At 42.8% G+C, this 22,567-nt stretch overlaps 1 protein-coding gene across 1 annotated transcript in view; it reads right to left on the bottom strand.

Moving 5' to 3' along the window:
- LOC132499910 (uncharacterized) overlaps positions 1-22,567 on the bottom strand; it is a 43,338-nt gene that overhangs the window by 2,454 nt on the left and 18,317 nt on the right. Inside the window, exon 5 of the mRNA XM_060114574.1 lies at positions 1,857-1,984. Coding sequence (XP_059970557.1) covers positions 1,857-1,984 — 128 coding nt within the window. The remainder of the gene's footprint in view (positions 1-1,856; positions 1,985-22,567) is intronic.

Below are 22,567 nucleotides of genomic sequence, written 5' to 3'. Positions count from 1 at the left end.
CAATTCAGTGATGTAGAAAGATTTAAGGGTAAAGGAAAAGGCTACATCAAGCGAAGCAATAAAGTCATGAGGTTGTGCTTCCATAATAATAACAATAGCAGTCTTCTGTAACCAAGGGAGCAGGCTCCTCAAATTATAGTCACAGCTGTTAGACCATCTGCCCATAAATTTCACACTATCATTAATGGAAAACAAATGGCACTGTCTCTCCTTCCCTTTATCCATTGGCCATTCTCATTCAAACGATTTTTCTCTTCAAGGTCATACTCTTTTCTATCTGTTTAAAAATATTAGGATTTAGGAGGAGTGATACATAATGTGCCATGCCTTGGTACTTGTACCAGTGATGGCTCTCTAAGGAAAACCGGATTGTTAGGAGGCTATAAATTGAATTCCCCTAGAAGCAGAACCTGAGGCAATAATTTGAATGCAAACTGTTCATCTGGGAGGTGCTTCCAGAAAACTCAGAAGTGGAGTGGGAATTGAGAATGGAGGCATGGAAGGAAGCCAAAAGAGGTGCATTACTGAATAAATTACTCCTGCAGGGACCTGCTGCCAGTACTTCAGGGGAGTTCTGTGAAACTCTACAGAACATGTCTCAGAGTTATCCCAAGAATCGGTGAGAAACTTGAAGTACTTATCTTCCAGTCCCCTCTGTCCTTGGTTGAAAGCTACACCCAGATACATTAACTCCTGTACACTTCTGGCCTGCCCTAAGGTGGATAATTGCAGGTGGTAGCATGATTCTATCAGCATATAGTGGAATGATGAGTGCTGGGGAGATATGAGTGGAGCAATGAAACCATCTAATACAGTTGGGGCAGAATATATTAATTATTGGCTTGCAAGTCCAAATGGATAACCTTAAATTCCTGGGTTAATGGTTTTACTTTGCGGTATTTAAACATGATGTATGAGTAAAAATTCCTCTATTAGATCAAGTTTAAGATCCTAAGTCCCTAATCTTCTGGAAAACTGTGGGTATCTTTTAACAGATTTTTGAAAAGTAACATGATTAAGATTTCAAATTGACCATTCATTCATTCATTCACTCATTCAACAAACATTTATTGAACACCTAAAGAATGCCATGGGTTAAACTAGGCAGGCACCAGTGTTACTGTTACTAAAATCATTATCGTGCCACCTAGAATTCAATGTATTGTGACATTCAAGTAAGAAAATCCATAGTTACCATAAAGATTATTACAGAATGCTATAGGAAGACACGGTAAGACCTTAATGCATGCTGTGGAGAGTAGTATATGGGGGATATCAGTAGGGCTTCCTGTAGAAGGCAATTGAAATGGGTATGTAACATGAAGGAAGGGTGAATTTTTGAGGAAAAGAGAAGATAAATTCATGTTTGCCAGAAAATGAATGGTTAAGGATCAGTCCAGAAAGGAGTTCCATTCATAATCAGTATAAGAAATGCTCACTGGGGCTTCCCTGGTGGCACAGTGGTTGAGTCCACCTGCCGATGCAGGGGACACGGGTTCATGCCCCAGTCCGGGAAGATCCCACATGCCGCAGAGCGGCTGGGCCCGTGAGCCATGGCCGCTGAGCCTGCGTGGCCGGAGCCTGTGCTCCGCAACGGGAGAGGCCGCAACAGTGAGAGGCCCGCATACCGCAAAAAGAAAAAAAAAAAAAAAAAGAAATGCTCACTGGAGTGTAAGAAAAGAAGACAATGGAGAGGGTAGAGGCCAGACCATGAATGGTCCATGTATGTATAGTAAGTACTAAGGTTTAGTCTTTGTGTTCCCCTCCAAATTTATACGTTGAAATCTTAATTTCCGGAGGTGATAGTATTAGTAGGTGGGGCCTTTGGGAAATGATTACGGTATTAGTGCTCTTACAAAAGAGACTCCACAGAGCTCCTGAAGCTCTTCTGCCATGTGAGGTTACAATGAGAAGTCTGGAACTCAAAAGAGGGCCCTCATCTGACCATACTGGCACCCTATTCTTGCACTTGCAGCCTCCAGACCTGTGAGAAAAAAATGCCTGTTGTTTATGAGCCACCCAACCTGCAGTATAATCTTACAGCAGCCCAAAAGGACAAAGAGAGTTTGGGTGTGAGATTTTACTGCAAGAAAGATGGGAATCCACTGAAGGATTTTAACTGGTAACTTAGAAGAGAGACAAGTTTCATAACACAATCAGGTATTTTTATAAGAAACATTTGTTTCATTTTCAGAACGATCACTCTGGAAATACTGTGACTAGATTTTTGGAGAAGGGTGACGGCAGTCCCGGATATAGAAAGATGAGTTAGTAGTCCATTAATGTAAGTCAAACAAGAAAGTGGAGATCAAAGTGTGAATTTGTGGCTGAGTGTTCTTTTCTGTTAGCACTTGAAAAAGGTTATGTCAATGCTTCTGACTCCAGAGTTTTAGACAAGAAATATGCTGTCATTGGAATTGGTGTTTCTCAATAAGTGATGCATTGTTTCTGCCTGTCCACTTGCGAGAATTTTTTTGTCTCTACTTTTCAGAAGTTTAATTATGACGCGTCTTGGCAAGGATATCTTTGTGTTTTTCCTCTTTGGGTTTGTTCAGATTCTTGAATTTGTGTTTATGTCTTCTAAAAACCTGGGAACTTTTTAGTCATGATTTCTTTGAATACTTTGTCAGTCCTACTTGCTCTCTTTTTTCATTCTGGAACTTTGATGATATGAAAGTTAGTGCTTTTGTTACTGTTTACAGGTTCTTGAGATCCTGTTCTTTCTCCCATCTCTACCCCTCAGTCTGTTTTGCTCTGTACATTTGGTACATTGTACTGATCTCTTCCAAGTTCATGATTCTATGCTTTGTAATCTCCACTCTACTCTTGAGCAAAGTTGTTTGATTGTTGTATTTTTCAGTTCTACTGTTCTCATTTGTTTTTATTGTTATAACTTCTAGTTCTTTGTTTACATTTTCTATTTTTCACATTTCTGTCAAGGAACGCATAATTGCTCATTGAAGCATTTAAGTGACAGCTTATTTAAAATCCTTGTCTGATCATTTCAATAGATGTCTTATCTCAGTGTTGGTGTATGTTTATTGTCTTTTCTCATTTATTCTGTGATTTCCTGGTTCTTGGTGTCATGAGTATTTTTCCATTGCATTCTAAACATTGTGAGTTATTACATGACTGTGTATCGCATTTAATTTTATTATTACTTTTTAGAAGGAAGTCATCCTATTTGAGGCGTAGTATGAGGACTGGGGGGTTACGTACAGATTTCCATTGGGCCCTACTGACAATACCGCAGCAAAAGTGGGCACTTACATTGTCTCACTGCAGACAGATCAAGTAGAAGTTCAGCTAGCCTATTGGCCCTTCTGACACCTTCCCCCCAAAAGTGGGAACATTAATATCATTTTGTTGCCTTTTAGTAGGAGTGGAAGTTCATGTCCCCAGTAGTTTTCTTGACACAAGGGGAGGGGAGAAGTGAAGTGTTTGCTGTCCTTCCTCCCACTTCATTCCTTCTTGTTGATGCCGGGTGTGGGTAGAGGGTCAGCTACCTGCTGGCCCCACTGACACCAGGGTAAGAGGAAGAGAAGTGCCAAGTAGCCCTGCTTGTGCCATCTCATTCTGTCTTACTGCCTCAGGATGGTTATGGGGATTCAGCACCCCAGTGGGTCTCACTGACATCATGTGTTGGGGGTTAGTGGGGTGCCTACTCCCTCCAATCTGTAACACCCTATTCTTATTGATGTCAGGGAGAGATGGAGGCTAAGTCCCACCATTGGACCCCACGACTGTGTGAGGGCAGCCCAGTGTTAACTAGCCTGTCAGGCACCACCTTTTAAAGTCTGTTTGCTCATGGAAAGGGGTGGAGGCTCAGCTCACCACTGGACCACACTGAAACAACCTGGTGGGGAACCAAGAGCGCTGGCTCTTCTGGAGGGCAGGAGTGGGGTGGTGTGGAAGATCAAATCCTACCTTGGCCCAACTGAAACGACAGGACATAGGGGATGGGTGCAATATTCCACTTGGCTCGAGTAGTGTGTATATTCCACTGGCACTTGGCTCGAGTAGTGTGTATATTATTGCCCAAATGGTCTTCTGTCTTTAGCAACCCCTTTCCTCATACTTTGGCTAGGGGGAACAGGGTTTTGTGGGGTTTTCTTCAAGTTTTTTTGTCTGTTGTTCTGTTGGTGGTTATTGATTGGGGGTCCTGTAATACCCTCTCCAGGATGTATGGGAAGCAACAGGAAACGCAGGGGACTCATCACCACATTATTCCTCAAGTCCCAAAGTCCCTAGTTAAGTCTGCCTTCTCATTTCCACCTTTCAGCGTCTTCCTATGTTTGTTTGTTGTTATGTTCAGGGTTTTAGTTTTAAGTGGGAGAACCTGGGAGAAATGGGCTACTTCATCTTCTTGGAAGCAGAGGTCTGGAGGTCTTTTGATGTTAAAAAGTACTGCTGACTGTAAATTAAAATTTGATGATATACACCTTGCCCTTTAAGAATTATTCTGCTAGATGATGTGGCTTCCCAAAGTTGCTACAATTTGATTTTCATACTTCTAGAAGCCAAGTGTTTTGCTGGAGTTTAAATTTAAAGATAAGCAAGAGATGAGGCTAAGATGATCTATGTGGTAACAGATTAAAGTTGGAAACATCAATATACATTCATGTTTAGCTTAATATTGCTTCATATTACCTTAATACACATGGTCATGTAGAGAGATACTTAGAGATATGTGCATATACATGGGTAATGTACACAGATATTATCTCTTTGCTCTGTCAGCTGAGAAGATCTAGAAGCAATGACATCTGAGCAGCAATTAGCACACCCCACACCCAGATCCTGCTGTCTAATACCGTTCTCCACTAAAAAGACCTAGTTATCCTTGAAGAAATAGCTGATTCTAGGACTGGGGCAGTAAATATACAAGATTTATATACAAGACCATCTTATAGTGTCAGAAAGTAAGGAAGTTCCAAAAAAAAAAAAAAAATAGGACGGGGATACCACAGAGTGGCACAAGAGCCAACTGAAAAGAGTTCACAAGGGTCAGGACTAGAGCAATTTGAGGAACAAAGTGACTAAAGTAGAATTAGATTATAACCCAAAGTATAAAATAAAAATCCATGAGTTCTTCTGATATAAATAAATAATTGGATACATAAATGCAGGAGAATAGATAAATCTCCAGTGCAAAGGAATTCCAAATAGTTTATGTAGTACTCCATCTTAAGCATAACTCCCTATTCCTTAGCTGTGGGCTGAGCATATTGACTTCCTTCCAAACAAGTACAGTATGAAAAAGGGAAAACAGTAATCTTACAATGGAGAAACCTGAAAAACACTACCTCAGCCTGGTGATCAAGGTCCACCTCAGCATTCATAATGCATATTGATACTCTGTACACTTGATGTGATCTGACAAAATAACCCTTCTACTCTGTGGTCTTCCTCCCCAAAACACATAATCCCAATATTATCATGAAAAATGCATCAAACAAATTCTAGTAGTAGGCATCCTACAAAAACCTAACTACTCAAAATTGTCAAGGTCATCCAAGGAAAACCTGAGAAGCTATCAAACCCAAGAGGAGCCTAAGGAAACATGGCAACTAAACGTAATGTGATGTTTTGGATGAAATCCTGGAATAGAAAAAGGACATTAGGTAAAAACTAAGGAACTGGACTAATGTATGGGTTATAGTAAATGATAATGTATCAATATTTGTTAATTGATTGTAACAATGTAACATACTAATGTAAGTGGATCATCATAGAGGGAAATAGGTATAGTGTATATGGAAACACTTTATACTATCTTCTCAATTTTTCTGTAAAATTAAAACACTTCTAAAAAATAAAGTCTATAAAAACGCTGTGTTTTCTTGTTTTATGATTATGTGCCTGTATTTCCTAATAAATATGTAAATTTGCTTTACCTTCCTTGATACTGATATTACAGAAAATACTAAGTAACTCTGAAAGAATTTGTAACTCCAATTCAACAAGCAATAATTCTTGGTATTAACTTTTTGGAAGAACCCACTGAATAAATCAAAGCAAATTGTCTTTAAAGGCTGAATTTCTTTTCAGTGTTTAATCTTTTATATGATTAATGCATACCACAAGCATGATTCTGTTTCAAAGGGCAGAAAATGTTGATTGTAGGCAATGACTAAAGTACAGTGAAATATTAATGCCTGATGCTATAACAACTTTAATGTATTTTATGTTTTCAAAATGATGAATTGTTTTTTCAGTTAATAAAGTACTCAATTTTATACATTTCCTACCCACCTTTTCCCAAAACACCCACAAGGAAATGATACTATCATCTGATATTAGGTTCATCGATTTAAATTGGAGTTTTTGGTAGCTGTGGTTGCCAATGGTACTGGAATGTGTGATACTTTTACAGATCCTATCCATGGCAAAATCTGATCTTCACAAGGTAAATCACAGTAGGTGCGTAAAGCCAAATGACATATAGCTTTGTAGCTAGATTACCAAGCATTTTACTTGGAGGCGCAATAGGATGTAGAAAAGGCCATTTCTCTTTCTGTCTTTTTCTGCTCAAAGGTCACTCACCATCTTACTTTTCCTCAGCCATCTCAGAAGTTTTCCACAAATTTAGACTATATAATGTCACTTAATGTGAATGTAGCTCAACATTCTGTTTTAGTACAGCTAATCTCACATTATTTTATTGGTGCTAAATATGTAAATCATCAGCAAATTTTTGTACTTAACTTTCTTTTTTTTGATGTGGACCACTTTTTAAAGTCTTTATTGAATTTGTTACAATACTGCTTCTGTTTTATGTTTTGGTTTTTTGGCTGTGAGGCATGTTGGGACCATAGCTCCCCGACTAGAGATTGAACCCACACCCTCTGCATCAGAAGGCGAAGTCTTAACCACTGGATCACCAGGGAAGTCCCTGTACTTAACTTTTAGAAATAATTAAAATAAGCTATTCAACACATTTTCCCTTAAAAGAAAAAAAGCAATTCTTCTTAGGCTGGCCCTGGGTACATACATGACTTTGCCATTTTTTCCATGCACTATTTTCTTATCTGTTTTACTGTGTCACATTTGTTCTACCTTCTCAAAAAGAAGCATTTAAAAATTCATCTACGTGTTCATGCATTCATACATTTATTAAATAAATCTATTGAACACCTACATACGGCACAGAAAAGAAGGCAGAAAACTAATCTGGGTTTCACAGAAAGTAATGAACTCAGTTAAAGTTTTTGGTGAAAACAGGTGTTATTCAATCTACTGGAAATTACATTTAATCATGGGGACTCACAGACTCAAGGAAAACCAAGACCTAAATAATAATAAAGTAATAAAAGTACTAGCCATTTACTGAGTGCCTGCTTGTACCTGACTCTGAAACTCTAAAATTATTACGGGTGTTTTGAGGATTGTCTGATATAATTGTAATCTCCATTTTACAGATGAAAATAACAAGGTTCAGAGACATTAGGTTACTTGCTAAAGTGAAGTGGTCCAGAAACTACAGAACTGGAAATTGAACCTTAGACTTCATAATGCCAAAGTCTGTGCTTTTAATCACAATGTGTGTGTGTGTGTGTGTGTGTGTGTGTGTGTGTATGTGAGAGAGACAGAGAGAGAGACAGAGAGAGAGAGACAGAGAGAGAGAGACAGAGAGAATGTGTTTAATAGAGAACTTCTGAGAAATGGCAAGAAAACTACCAGGTATCCATAAAACAATAATTTAGGAGCTTCCTACTATACAAGTAATTGTTAATCATAGGGCTGAACTAAGGATCTCTCACTTTTGAACTAAGAAATCAAAAGCTTCCAGAAGTTGAGTCTAAAGTTTACACTTACATAAGATACTTCATACAGAATGCTAAAGTATAATAACTAAAGAGCTCTGAAAATATTGGAAACATTCATATTAGTATGGTTTCATATTGTGGATAATAGAGGATTTAAGAAATTGGCAGATGCAACTGCAGACTCATTTGTTATCATTCTTGTGAAGGGCAAGATAAATGAACAAAATGAGAAAAATGAAAAAAGCATGGCTAGCAATTTTAGGTATTTGCTTAATCTCCATACTAGGAAAGACTAAGCAAAAAAAAAAAAAAAAAAAAAAAAAATTCTCGAAATTTTATTTTGAAAGCACCTACAAGTGTATATGGTCTTTTTATACCAAATAACTTCGAATTATGAACTGTCAAATAAGTCTAATCTCCTCTGATGATAAAATTGCTGACTTTATTTGAAACTATGAAATGAAAAATGAGGTAATAATCAGAAATTCTTAAGAAAAGGAGTAGAAAAAACAAAATTATAAGAGTTATGTTAAAAAATATTTTGAAACAAACATAAAATCCCCATTACTGGTACAGAGCTTTTAAAACCTTATTTTGGTTTTAAGTGTTAATAAATATTTATATGTTTACATAATTACTGTCATAAGGAAGACAATTTTAAGTCAGCTTTCTTCATTCTTTCTTTATTAAGCATTATTCTATTTTGCTCCATCATCTTGTAATTATAATATAGTAACTGTGTAGCTTTCTACTAAGTGGATATAATTTCCTTAACTATTTTCCTATTGTTAACAATTAAAGGTGTTTCCAATTTTTTGTTATTACAAATGACATGACAATGAGCATCTTTATATAATAATTTTCTGGATTATAGATTATTTATTGGCATAAGCTTCCAGAATTAGAATTAATGTGTAAAAAGCTATTAACATTTTTATCTTGCTAGACATTGCCAAATTACTTGTCAAAAGATGGAACCAAATTATATTGCAAAAATCTTTGCCAACAGAAGACATTATATATAATTTTTGATTCTGCTAAATTAATAAGTTGGAAACCTATGTTCCATTTCTTTGAATTCTTTGATAACAGAGTGCTGCTGGAGGCTGGGAGGGCAGCCATGTCCGTGAAGGCTCCCCAGAGTTGGAGCGGGGAAGTGGAAAAAGGTAAAAAAAATATTAATTGTATTTTCCCTCGATTGTTATCTCTCACTCTTTTCTGCCTCTGCGTAACTTATATCCAGGTAGCTGGAGAAAAATCATGTGGCAGGGCAAATTGGTATTCCAATAAATTAATAATCACCAACTTCAAATGGATTTTCAAGACTGGAAATATTGCTCTGACTTACAGTACGTTCTTTCTAATTCTCCTTACAGACTATTTTCTGAGAAGCTTTACCTGCCCTCCTCAAATGTCCCTCCATCCTCTCTACTTCCTTCACTCTGAGCTGGTGAGGTGCTTCATGACTCACTAAGAACACAGAAGTCAGTAAGTAAATAGTCCACTGCCAAATCCATTAATTCATTAGCATTTGCGTTGATCTTTGTATTCCCTTTTACTACACGAGTGAACGTTAAAAGGCCATGTGCACTACAGACAGCATTTCATTTTCTCTCATCTTCTCAAGTACTTCACAGCACTGCATTTTCTACAGCCCATCTACTCCTTATGAATGATTCTTGCCAAAATTCAACCTCATTCTAGACTAGTAACTCCAACTTAAAATATTAAAAACTATACGTGTAACATGAAAGCCTCCCTTCTCCCCTAATCCCTGCGTATCTTCTTTAGCCAATTCCTGTCTGAACTTTTCAAAATTGTTATCTTCATATATTGTTTCCATTTCCTCACGTCCCATTTACTCTATAATTTACATCCATCTGACTTCTCTCACCGTAATCTCTTTGCCCACTCTCCTGAAATTTTACTTATGAAGGTCACCAGCGATCTCCATGTCAGTATAGCCAATGAATAGTTTTTGTCCTAATTCTAGGCTCTTTCCTTCTTTAAAAAAGAAAAAGAATAAGAAAAACAAAAACCGTTTTTTTTTTTCTTCTATGCTTTTACACTCTCATCATCTTCTGTCTTGGTATATTTTACTGGCTTTCTGTGTTTAATCTGATTTCTAATATTCTATTAGTTTCCTTTATCTTCAGTGGAATAAACCACTATATGAAGGATTATTCTCAACAGTTAGTTCTCAAAATAACAGTACTAGTAGCAGCAGTCAATACTCTATAATGCTTACCATGTGCCAGACACTCTTCTAAGACACTGTTCAAATACATATACATAGACATATATATATATATATATATATATATATATGAGGTTTTCCTCCTCATAAGCCTATGAAATAAGCCTATTATTATACCCATGTTACAAATGAGAAAACTGAGGCAATGAGAGGCCAAGGTCACATGATCAGTACTTGCTGAAGCCCCGCCTGACTTAATGCCGGAACTTTAGAGTAGACAAGTTAAATAATGTCTCACAGATTAGCCTTAAAAGCGAGCAACATTTAATTAATGACTTGTGAAGTATCAGAAAAAAAATGGAACATTTTAAATTGAATGGGAACTACTAAGTCATGTATCAGTAACTAAGATTGACTCTTATTGAATGAAATTATTTTTCATTATTCTTTTGAAAGAAGAATATTCTTGTGTTAGTGTTTCACAGTATTTTTTCATTCACATATTTATTCATTTATTAGACACACATTTCCTACACACCTTCTATGTGCCAGTGTCTCCTGCAAGCTTTGGAAGATTCAGTGGTGAGCAAAAAATTACAAAGTCCTTGCTCTTAAGCAAGTGTCCAGTGGTGGAGGAAGACAGAGTCAACATGTAAATACATTTTGTACAGCGACAGAAATACGACTGGACAATGGGATGGAGAGGCAGTGAGGAGGCAGGTCTCTTTGGTCAAGATAGTAGTGGTGGCGTTTGAACCGAGGCCTTAGTGATCAGAGGGAAATTGGTCTGGGTAGAAGGATTAGCCAATCTAAAGCTGGGAGAGCAAGAACTAGAGCTTGTTGCATCTGAGGGACTGAAAAAGACAACTGTGCCTCGAACCCCATGAAGGTCAGGGAAAGATGTAGTAAGTGACCAGACCACATGGTCCCTGTGAACCTGGCTAAGTAGTTGAAAATTTAATCTCTTTACAATAGACAGCCTTTAGAGGTTAGAAGCAGTGCGATAATAGCATCTGATTTGTGCTTTTTGAAAGACTACTTTGACTGTGGAGAGTCCAACAAAAGCAAACTACCTGTGTCTCTATGAAGTGCAGAGAGTAAATTTTAAAAAGCCCAATGAGCTCATAAGCAGTTGGTTTACTAACTGTAATCATTTCTCTTAACTAGACTTCATTAATATAAGCTTGGTGACCTTGGGGTCTGGGGACATATTAGATTAGGGAAACCCAACTATTTTCAAATAGTGTGATTTGAAAAATTCTCGAAATTGTTGGGGTTCAGGAAGATTATTTTATTGCTGGGCCTGGATGGGAAGTTTAGAATAAGAAAAGAAAGTATGATGGCTGGCTTCCATCTATTCTCCCTTTCTGTGGGAGAAATGATGGTGGGGTGGCTACTTTGCTGTTGACCCAATGCTTAAATTTCAGAGCTAGTTCAATCCAGTAAATATTTGCTGAACAACTATTATATGTTAGGCACCTAGCTGAAACTGGGAATATAAAGAGAATAATTAATAATAAAAGCAGGTATTACTAACAAGAGACAGGCACTGTGCTAATGCTTAACATGCACCATCTCAAGTTACATTAATTTACACACTAACCGTATGGGGTAGATGCATTTATTATACCATTTTCCGGGTGAGAAATCTAATCCCTTTAAGGGGCTTAAGTTATCTCTCCAAGGTTACACAGCTAGTTAGGGGCATAGGCAGTATTTGGACTCAGGTCTGGTATCAGTACCAATTCTCTTAACCATTATGCTCTATAAGGACCTTACTTGAGAAGTTCGGGATTATACATATATGGGTACAACCAACCCTAAGACCATCTGGCAAAACTGGCTGCTTGAGAAGTCCTGGATTTATGTAAGATGCTCTTGGAATGGAGAAGATCGTGAAGGAGGGTCCCCAAAACACACTCTCTATACTAAGGGGCAACAGAAGAGAGAAAGAATTAGCCTACAGCAGTATGATACTGAGGACCAAGAAACAGTGTTTCTCTCTTTTGTGAATAGTTATTAAATTATTTCTACTTCAAAGTATCAGAAAGAAATCACAGTACTATGGACAGTTTGCGGAGCCACCCTATCTTAGCGTGAATCCTGGCAGGTATAGAGTCCATAGTATGACCGTGGCACCTAAGTGTAGTTAAGTAAGCTTTCATTTTTCTGTAGCCTTAAAGCAAAGTAGCTTTCTGATAGGTATAATTTAGGAAAGTCTTCAAAGAAAATATTTGAAGTCCACTATCTCAGAGAAAAGCAATTTTGCAAAAGATCTATCAGCAAAAGCAAGGCCAAACACACTAATTATTTAGTGAGACTTGTATTGTTATATCATTGCTCATGTTGTTTCTTTATGCATTTACCTGGAAGAAGGCTTTTAATGTTCAACAATTCTCAAAGAGATAAAGACCCACACTGATGTGTCAGAAGGAGCTTTGCCCCGGAATTAGATCAGTTTAGGTTTGGCTACTTACTAGAATTAGGTAACATTCTTAATCTTTCTGAGCCTGTTTCCTATCTGCAAATAGGGATAACACTATCTATTACAGAGGGATGGGGTTAAATTAAATGACACATGTAAATGAAATATATCCTTCCAGACTGAGGACATACCTAGTAAATGTTAAGTGATCTGCAAATATTCTGCTTTCTTGAAATGGATGAAACCTGTTATGTTCTTAACCAACGGTCTAAATATCAAGACAATATTTAGTTAAAAGTTATATTTGTTCTTTCACTGTCCATCTGCATTTTAACATATTCTAACATATTCTCCTTGATCAATTGTGTCAATATTAGTAACATTTGTCATTTAAGCTATTACTGTTCATATGTTTAAAATATTTCAGTGTGATATAAGTCATTACTCAAAGGGATGCCTAGCTGGCTTTATCAAAGATTTATTTTAAGTAAAAATAAAAGACACATTTTTCATTTTCACCAAGTTTTATTGAACAGTGTATTCATTAACTGTATGAACTTTCTGGCCAACCCAATACAGTAGCCAAGACACGGAAACAAACTCACTGTTTTTTTGTGGATAAATGGATGAAGAAAATAGGGTGCATACAACCTACAATTATTCAGCCATGATAAAGAAGGAAATCTGGCTATTTGTGACCACATGGGTGGATTTGGGGGGGCATTAAGCTAAATGAAATGTCAGACAGAGAAAGATAAATACTTTAGGATCTCATATGTGAAATCTAAAATACTGAACTCATGATAGAAAGAATGGAATGATGGTTGCTAGAGCTGGGGGTTGGAGGTGAGGAAAATGAGTGAAGATGATCAAAAGATAAAGACTTCTAGTTATAAGGTAAGTGAGTAACGGTGATGTCATGTACAGCTTGGTCACTGCAGTTAACAATACCGTATTTTATGTTTGAAAGTTGCTAAGAGAGTAGATCTTGAAAGTTCTCATCACAAAAATAAAATTTGTAATTATGTGAATTAAGGTTAACTAAACTTATTGTGGTAGTCATTTCACACTATATATATATATCAATCATCACATTGTACACCTTGGACAGATAGAAATCAATTAAATCTCAATAAAACTGGAAAAATCTCATTTATATTTTAGCATAAATATATCAAATTGGGTTTCTTGAAAAGATTAATAATAACTATAGATAAAAGGAAATAAGATATTGTTGTTGCTGTTGTTTGCTTTTCCGGAGTGCAAAACACTAAAAAGGGGGGAGGTGAGTATGGGCTTGCAAATGCTGTTCCATGGGCCCTAATGCTATGATACAGACATCTAGTCCTGATCTGAAAGAGAACTTGAGTCATTTCAACCAATCTGCAAAACAGTCGTGTTCAAACGTGAAGAGATGAAGAGATATCAGTAAATTCTTTTTCACACTGCAAGAAATCTGCCTTCAGCTTTCAGCAAAACCTCAGTTTTCGGGTTATGAGGGTAACAGTTCTTAAGCAAGCGGTACAATGCTTCCACCAGTGCTTTCTCCCTACGATGAATAAGTTTTCAGTCTCCCCACCAGTGCTCATCCCTTCTCCCCTTAATGTCTTGGCCAAAATTCAACCATCAGCCCAGGAAACTCTTTCCCAGTTTCATTGCCTGTACATGACCACGTTATTTCAATCACCTTGGCACATTTATATTACCTACTTCCTAAGTTAGGTATTATATATATGAGATTTTAAATAAAAGAATGCCTGTAAAGTACTTAATGCTCAACTCCTAGCACAATATGAATATTCCGTAACTGCTGACTAGCATTATTATTATATCATTTACATTAAAACTGATCTGTACTTTCTTTCACACACCCATGTTCTTTGTCCCCAACTGGGGTAAAGGAAATAAATGAACATTTATTGATTATCTACAGTAAGAGTATAGAATGCAGTGTAGGCTATAGAATTAGTGGTGTTCAAGACTGAAACTGACCTGGATTTGAATTCCAGACCTCTCACTTACTTAAGACTTTACGACGCCTCAGTTCCCTTACTGATAATTAGAGATAATAGACATTTCAGGGGGCCTCCCTGGTGGCGCAAGTGGTTGGGAGTCCGCCTGCCGATGCAGGGGATACGGGTTCGTGCCCCGGTCTGGGAGGATCCCATATGCCGCGGAGCGGCTGGGCCCGTGAGCCGTGGCCGCTGGGCCTGCGCATCCGGAGCCTGTGCTCCGCAGCGGGAGAGGCCACAACAGTGAGAGGCCCACATACCGCAAAAAAAAAAAAAAGAAAAAAAAAAATAGACATTTCAGGGACCACGGTAAGGATTAAAAATATTATAATGTTTGGATCCAGAAAGGGCATTCATTACCTCATTTAATGTAAACTCTTAGATAATCTGATTGAGTTTTGAGAATCTGATAACGGCTCTGCATCCTTTTGCTAAAAATAATTAGATAGGTAGATAACTATTCATAGCATTTTGCATAGAATTCCAGGGCTTTGCTAATACGAAAATCAATCAAAGGCTTTAGTTGGCACAAAGAACTCAGAGAAATTGTTATGGGGCAAGAATTAGAATTCTTCTTGAAATACAGACTATCATCCTGGAGAAGAAAGGACAACATTTTAATGTGGTTAAATTTGGGTCAAAACTATGCACTTCCTTAGTGGTGTTTCTACCAGGTCTTGATTTGACTGGGATTGAAATTTCTGACATTACTGTCCCCATCACAGACTTGAAAACCTGGCAGACAATCAAGTGCAACCTACAGTTAAAGGTCGCTCATCTAAAAACATGGGTATGTTACTACCATTCTGACAAGAGCGTTATGAAGATTAAGAAAAAGCACAAATAAACTCTCCTAACACCTGACAGCCAAGTAATACATCTTTCGGCTCTTTCAATTCTTTTTCCTGCTTACCTGACTTATTTCCTTCCCTGCTCTGAGTTCTCACTGTGTTTCATGTCCCACAATGCTGAAGTCATTGTAATGCTTTTACTCAGGAATCTCATTTAACATTTAGCATAGTAAATAAGAAAGCCTAAGAAGTGACTGAGGTAGACTGTCATTATTGCATCATTCTGATAACCTGATTTGTCCAGAAATGTAACTATGTGATTCTCCTTTACTTCCAGTTGCTCACCATTCATGGGCACAAACTGAGTGTATATCAGATATGTTAAATTCCTGGAAAATTATCTGTGGTGTGATTTGGGGTTCTATTTGTGTACTACAGCTTTCCTAAAACTAAACTATTATCATTTCTACCCCTCTTCTGTCTGAAAATCCTCAAAACATAAGTTCTAATTAATAGTTATACTAGTTGGCATTATAGTCATTCTTTTTTGCTTTTTCTCTGATTATAAGTATCTTCTGACTCTTAAGTCAATCAAATGGGTTCTCTACATATGAGGAAGCTCAGAGAGGAAAACAGGATGAGTAGGGTAAGAAGACATTCACACATAGAATTAGTGGAAGCCTTAGCAGTAACAAAGCTGGTGAAATTGGAGCTAATTAATTAGCAGTCAGGAAAATTTTGTCATGTGCTGTCATTAACTGATCAACTAGGGTAATTAGGCTTACAAACAATAGAAAGCAAAGACTGGAAAATCTATTGTTTCTGCCAGCTTCTCCTGCTTGTTATCAGCGCAATTTTCTCCTAGTTTATGAAACCATAACAGTTCGGTATTAGAATTTAAATGCCATCAATATAAGATATGGAGATATGTGAAGCCTACTACACTTTCTTCGTAAACTAGTACTATAGCATCATCAATTCCACAGTAGAATGATTCAGTTGAAAGACAAGATTCATGCAGAGTACACTATTTGTTTAAACTTCAAAAAAATCAAAAAAGATTGCTATATCTTGTTAGATATGTTATGAGCCCAAAGATATGTTATGAATCCCAAAGCCAGCCAGGCTATCCCTCTGCATTTCTTTGTCCTAACACAGGCTTTTGTCCACCAGCATCCCCCGTCGGCCCCTATACAGAAGAGAACACCGTCTGTTCATCAAGAGCCCCACGCCGCAGAGTTAGAGGCTCAACGATGAAGCTGGAGGAGAGGCAGGGATCTCCCAGTTGTGTCTGGCCTGGTGGGATTCTAGAGAAGCTATTTCTTTAGTAAGCGTCCCTTTCTTTAGACAGACTGGGGCATTTCCAGTGGCTGGCCACAGTGCCCCGAAAAGGTGGACTCAGATGGACTTGGGCATCAAGGAAGTTTCTGTGGGGGGCTCACGGGCTGTTCTTCCGTGTTTCGAACATACAAATCAAGTTGGGGGCAGGCCACCACTAGTGCAGGGCCGACCAGAAGGCACGTTCAACAAAGTGTCCCCTCCCTAACCCCTGCAGCCCCTTCTAACAAAAGGAAGACCACAAGGAAGATGTCCAGGGAAGCCTCATCTAAAAGGTGGAGGAGCAACATTCCTCGGTGCAAGTGTCCTGGCCGTGGCTGCAGCGGGAGGGCCACACCATGCCACCCCCTGGCTGGGTGTCATGATGAAATTTGGACATTATACCAGAAGCCAAAGGGTCACTCCACCAAACCCTTAAGAAAAGGATGAGGGACGAAGCATGTGTGCCCTCGAAGCCCCAATCTTCTGGTGCTCCAGTCTTCAAAACTTACACAAGCTGCCTCTTACATGTCTCCTTTAGTTGTCACCTTGGGACAAGGACCTCTGAGCACCTGACTGAGGAAACAGAAAGGCCGCTGCCACAATCATCCTACTGAGCCCTCTCCCCTCCCCTCAAAAAGGGCCAGCAGCCCCCTTCCCTTGAAAGGGCTTTTCTTTAGAAAGGGCGGCCTGGACTTAGCATGAGAGGGGAATGCAGTTTAGAGACACCTGGGACCACGGGGTGCTTTCAAAGCCTCTCCCCGCCCTTCCAGGTCTTGTCTGGTGGGGTTTTCAATATTAACGCCGCACAGAGAAATAACACCCAGTGTCAGGATGAAGTGTTCTTACGTGCACAGGTTCAGATGGAGGGTTGAGGCCCCGAGCGTGGTCCAGTGTCACGGGAGTGGGGGCGGGGCGGGGCGGGGGGCTGGCCGTGAAGAAACAAGAGGAGGAGGGGCAAGGCTCAGTACTGGATCCTGCTGACTACACACACACACACACACACACACACACATAATCTTTAGCTGCCCCATGAACTTTTTGTGAACTGTTTAAAACTGGAGGCTGTTGAACAAACAGCGGCGCCACTGCCAGCCATAATTTCATTGCAACGAGCTAAAGACTCTTTAACTCTTCAGGTTCCAGGCCAAAGATGGACCTGAGTGGAAAGGGCCAAGGAGCCGGGGGCCCTGCCTGGCGTGAGGCCCTTCTCCAGAGTGACAGCCCAAATCCTGGGCAGGAACACCCTCATCCTGGGCAAAGGCCGTACTGCGTACACCCCACCATCACTGAGAAACGGGCCCACCCCCCATCTCTCTGGGATGTAGAACTAACTAAGGGGATCTTGGGCACAAGGGACACAGAGATAGGGTCAGAGACACTGCCACGCTCACCCCATTCCTCTTCTAGAAGCGGCTATTGAAATAGTTGGGGGTCTTTCTTACTTTCTTCTTCTTCTTTTTTTTTTAACCTCCAAGGAAAAGTTCTTCAAAAGTGACTTCCCTCACCCTTGGCTGTGGGTCACGCTGCAGGGGGCAAATGACGTGATTTAGATGACAGACAGAGCAGGCGCTTTGCTGCTGTATATAAGAGGCTCATCTGCCCTTATTTCTCAACGACCCCCCCCTTTCTTCCACAGGTGGGTGATGCTTCTGGAAGTGCCAAGGTGTGTGAAGTCAGTCATGAAAAGCACTTTACAAGCACCAACCTGGTTCCAGTGGGAGCTGCTAAGCTACACCTTGGCTCTGGGTTTTAACCCTTTTTTCCAGCAGTGGAGAGAAGGGGGCAAGGATGTGGGATAGGGATGAAGAGGGAAGGTGGCCAAGAGAAGGGGTCAGCCGGGGAGACGGAGGAGCATCTGGTTTCTGAAGAACAGACCAGGAATTGTGGTGGCTGCCCGCTGAACACCCAGTTCTGGGAGAGACCCGGCTTGCAAAACGCAGACTCGCCGCGTGGTCTCCGGCTTTCGGTCTGGCCCTAGGGGCAAGCACAGGAGAGCTTGAGTCTCCCTCGACAGACTTGGGCAGTCATCTGGTCCGGGAACCAAGAGTTATGATTAGCATCCGAGCTTGGCCTGGACGCTGGGGAGAAGAGCCTGATTGGCAGAAAGAGGTCAAAGGGACCAAGATTAGGAGCTGTCCCACCACCCTCGGCATCCCTGAGTGAGGGCACCTTGGCCCTCTGTGAAAAGACACGAGGGGGCACACGGGTCCCCAGCTGCACCCATCACCGTTCTGCCGATTCCTGCCATGAAGACACCATTATGGAATGAGGAGAAGGAGAGAACGTTTGTTTTGTTTTTTTTCTTTAAAGGCGACTTCCCTTGGCAGGCAACAAACAGATTGCAAAGGAAGGAGCAGTGGCCGTGAGAGGCTGGCGTGAGCGCAGGGAGGAAGGCAGCACCAGGCCACTCCTGCCACCTCTCCTTTCTCTCCACCCCAGCTCCTCCTGGCACCGGGCCACTTTCCACTGCCTCCGCCCTTGAGGCGCTGATGGATTGGTTCAAGTCTGCACAGCACGCTTGTCAAGTGACAGCGACCGACGGAATGGGAAGCAGCGCCACCAAACCATCCCAACTCCACTCCAATACTAACGGTGCCCCTTCCTAGGGCCTCACTCTCTAGGCACCCCATGCCGCATCAGGCACTTATCCAGTTAGTGACCAAGAAGACCTGGACGGGTTTTGGGGAGCTTCCGGCTCAGAAGGCCGGGCAGACGGCAGGGCTCCCAGCCAGCATGCCATGTGCCACGGTCCTCCGTAGGCTGGGGACCTCTCTGGGGAAGGGGTGTCTCTCACTGCACGGGCATGGCTGGTTCTCTGTGGAGGACACGCGCGCGCGCGCGCGCAGTCACCACAGCCTCCCAGCTCCCACTCTCATCCACGGCGTGTCTTTGGGCAGATGGCCGGACCTCTTCAACTTTGGCCCCCTCATCTGTAAATCTTTGGCACCGTGTTTTCCAGAGGATTAAACTGCACTATGGACTTGAGTTCTGCCTGGCAATAGCTGGTGCAGGCCACATCTAACCCATTAAACAGCATCTGACTCCACTAAACATTCTACGTAACAAACAAACCCCAGAATGGCTACATAGTTTCCTTGCGGCAGAGGGAAGGCTGAGGCAGGGACACAGAGGGGGCCAGGGAGGGGTGACCTTCTGCAGAGTGTGTGGCTTTCATGGACGCCCAAAACTGATGGCACGGGAGCCCTTCCTGGGACTGCTCCAAGCGCAGACTGAGTCACACACAGGCACTTCTCTACTGGCGTCAAGGAAGGGAGGGATGAAGAAGTTCCCATTTTAGCACTGGGGGCCGCGAGGAGGTGGGAGATGAGAAAAAGCGGTCCAGGGTGTGCAGCGTTGGGGCAAGTCCTCCTGGGATGTTTTCCCCAGTTATGTGTAGCAGTGGGGAGAGGGGAACCCCAAGGATGCCCCCAGGTCGGGGGGAGGGTCGCAGGCTTCCTGGGGTGTGGCTGAAGGAGGTCGCCCGACTGGGTCCCGCAGCTGGGCATGGGTGCTGGGGGGGAGTGGGGGGTGGGAGGAGTGATCCAGCCTGCCCAGGCGCTGTCTTTTGGCACACTCCAAGCCATGGCTGTCGCCGCCTCCAGAGGCGTCCCCACTCACGACCCAAGTTTTGCATTAGTAACAGAGCTGCGGAGCAGGAGTGCGGGTGTGACGGGGTGGGGCACGGGAAACTCACGCGGCTGGCCCTGACCTTTTGAGCAACCAGAACCTTCCCTGCCTCCTCCCAGGGCGCCAGGATAGCGCCGCGAGCCACTCGGGTCAGTCGGGAGTGAACTTGGCCCGCAGCGGTGGCGGCGAGTCGGGGAGGGGCGCCCCCTCGCCCCCTCCCCCGCCTCAGCCCCGAGCACGGATGTCGGCAACAAAGGGATTTTCTCTCCCACCACACACACCCGCGCTGCCGCAGGCTCCTCGCCCCTCCTCCGCCAGGTCCGCGCGCGCGGGGCCGACCCCGCACACGCACCCCCTGCCCGACCTTCCAGGACCACCGGCTCTCTCGGCCAGCCCCCGACCCCAGCTCACCCCGCCCGCGCGCTCCTCTGGGATCCCCCTTCCCAGGCGCCTGCCGCTGAATCTCTGACAAAAAGCAACTTTGGGTGGGCGCGCGGAGAACCCAGGATGTGCGGCGGCGCGCCCCAGGGGAGTGGGCACTGACTGGAGACCGCTCCGGCCCATCGTCCTGCGCTCCCTTCGGCCAGTCTGGAGTGTTCTCTCCGTGGACGCCTCCCCCACCTTCCCCGATTCAAAGATGCAAGCCAGGTGTAGCCAACTGTAAAAGGGGGCTCGGGGGCTTGGGGAGGGGGGCACCAGCAAGGATCGACCGGGAGAGCCGCTGCCAAACCGGGGCTGCCCGCCACACACCCCCTTTCCCAAAAGCAGAGCCGTGGCCCCCCGTCAGCTCTTGGACCAACCTCAGACACTTCGCCTTCCCCCCGCCAACCCGCCCCCGCCCCCGACGCCAGGCCTCGGCTTTTTGTTCCTTTCACTTTCTTTCACGGTTGTGCCACACACAACCACGCGTGTATGCAAGAGGGGGCCCCATTTGGAAGCTGGTGTCCCTCAACAGGAGGCAGCAGCCCAGGACAGGAAACCTAGGTTGAATGCAATTAATCGACCTGACTCCACTCCTCCCCGCCCACCCACCCTCCACCCCCCCCCGGGTCTGGTCCCTACAGGCTGGGATCCCACTTGGAGTCTACACAACCTGGAAACAAATCCAGAATAAACGATCCATAGACCACAACTCTAGAGGGGGTGTCACTGCACTGCAGCCTCCATCAGGGCTTTGTAGAAATAAAGTGAACTCACTGCAAACTCCTCCCCCCACAAGGAACAAGCTATACCAGAAAGCTATTAACGACAGCTATCATTAGTACACACAGGAAGCACAAAGGAACTTTTTACGAATAAAAGATGCATAAAACACAGGGTCCTGTGATCTGCACCCGGCTTCCCTGCTGATTGTGTGCAGCCTGGGAGTCCTGGGAAGGCTGGGGATGAGGGTCAGAGGAGGACAGGGGCTCCCACTTTCTTCTTTACGAGGAACAATAGGAACCCCACGTCTGTTCATCTTGGAACCCGGAACACCCCAAACTAAGCTGTGGGAAAACTGCGGTAGACGTGGGGGCCCGTGAATTCTTCTAGCTGTTCAGAGCTTAATTACTCCTCCTTGATCCGTGGGACCAGACACGACACCACCAAGGTTAAAATGCCCCAAACAGCGCCCAGCAGATGTGAGCGAGCTGGCAGACGGGCAAATGAGGCCTGCCTCGGAGCACGATAACAAGAGACTCATACGTTGCATATCGTTGAAAGAAAATTATTTTTCTCCGATTTGCATTTGCTTCGGGGGAAAAAAAAGCCAACCAGAGTCCCTCTTCACAAGCACGAGTCTAATCCTGGAAATGCAGCCCGGCTGCTTTAAGAGAGCTGGAAGGAGGGAAAGACTGCCAGCGCTTTGGCGTTGCAGGCTTGTCTATCTTTCCGCCTTTCCTCCAAGGCGAAACTCGTTTTGCAAGCAACATTCCTACAGAAAATGGCACACGTCATAAAAAGAGACCACTTTATAGAACTGGCACCGAAGTTCATGTATCATTCCAGAAGCATCTCCCAGCTCCCCACTAGGGAACCCAACTAGATGTAGAAGTCCACATTATAACCCAGAGAGTAGATCTGGGGGCAGGGTGGGGCGGAGGTGGACCCATAATTTGCAGATATCCTGCAAGCTGTACACTCAGGGGCCGAAGTCACACAGAAGGGCACGATATAGAATTAAGTCAGCTCTAAATGATCCTCCAAAGCCCGGGGGCCAGGGCTGCGGAAGCCTTCAACCTTGAGGTTGGGGGGAGTGGTGTTTACACCCAGCTTGCCCCAGGACAGCCCAGGGGCAGGCCCATCTTCTGGACCATCCTGAGCCCAGCCAGCTTGGACCGGCCCAGCGGGGTATTGCTGCCACCCACCAACTGTTCTCCCTCCCACCCTGGCGCCTCCCCGCAGTGCCTGGCAGAGGACCAGGAACTCAGAGAAGGCCGGGCTCT

The sequence above is a fragment of the Mesoplodon densirostris genome, chromosome 12, assembly GCF_025265405.1.
Source record: "Mesoplodon densirostris isolate mMesDen1 chromosome 12, mMesDen1 primary haplotype, whole genome shotgun sequence".
Classification (NCBI taxonomy): domain Eukaryota; kingdom Metazoa; phylum Chordata; class Mammalia; order Artiodactyla; family Ziphiidae; genus Mesoplodon; species Mesoplodon densirostris.
Note: the sequence above shows the minus strand (reverse complement) of the source record. Positions and strands in the feature narration are given on the sequence as shown.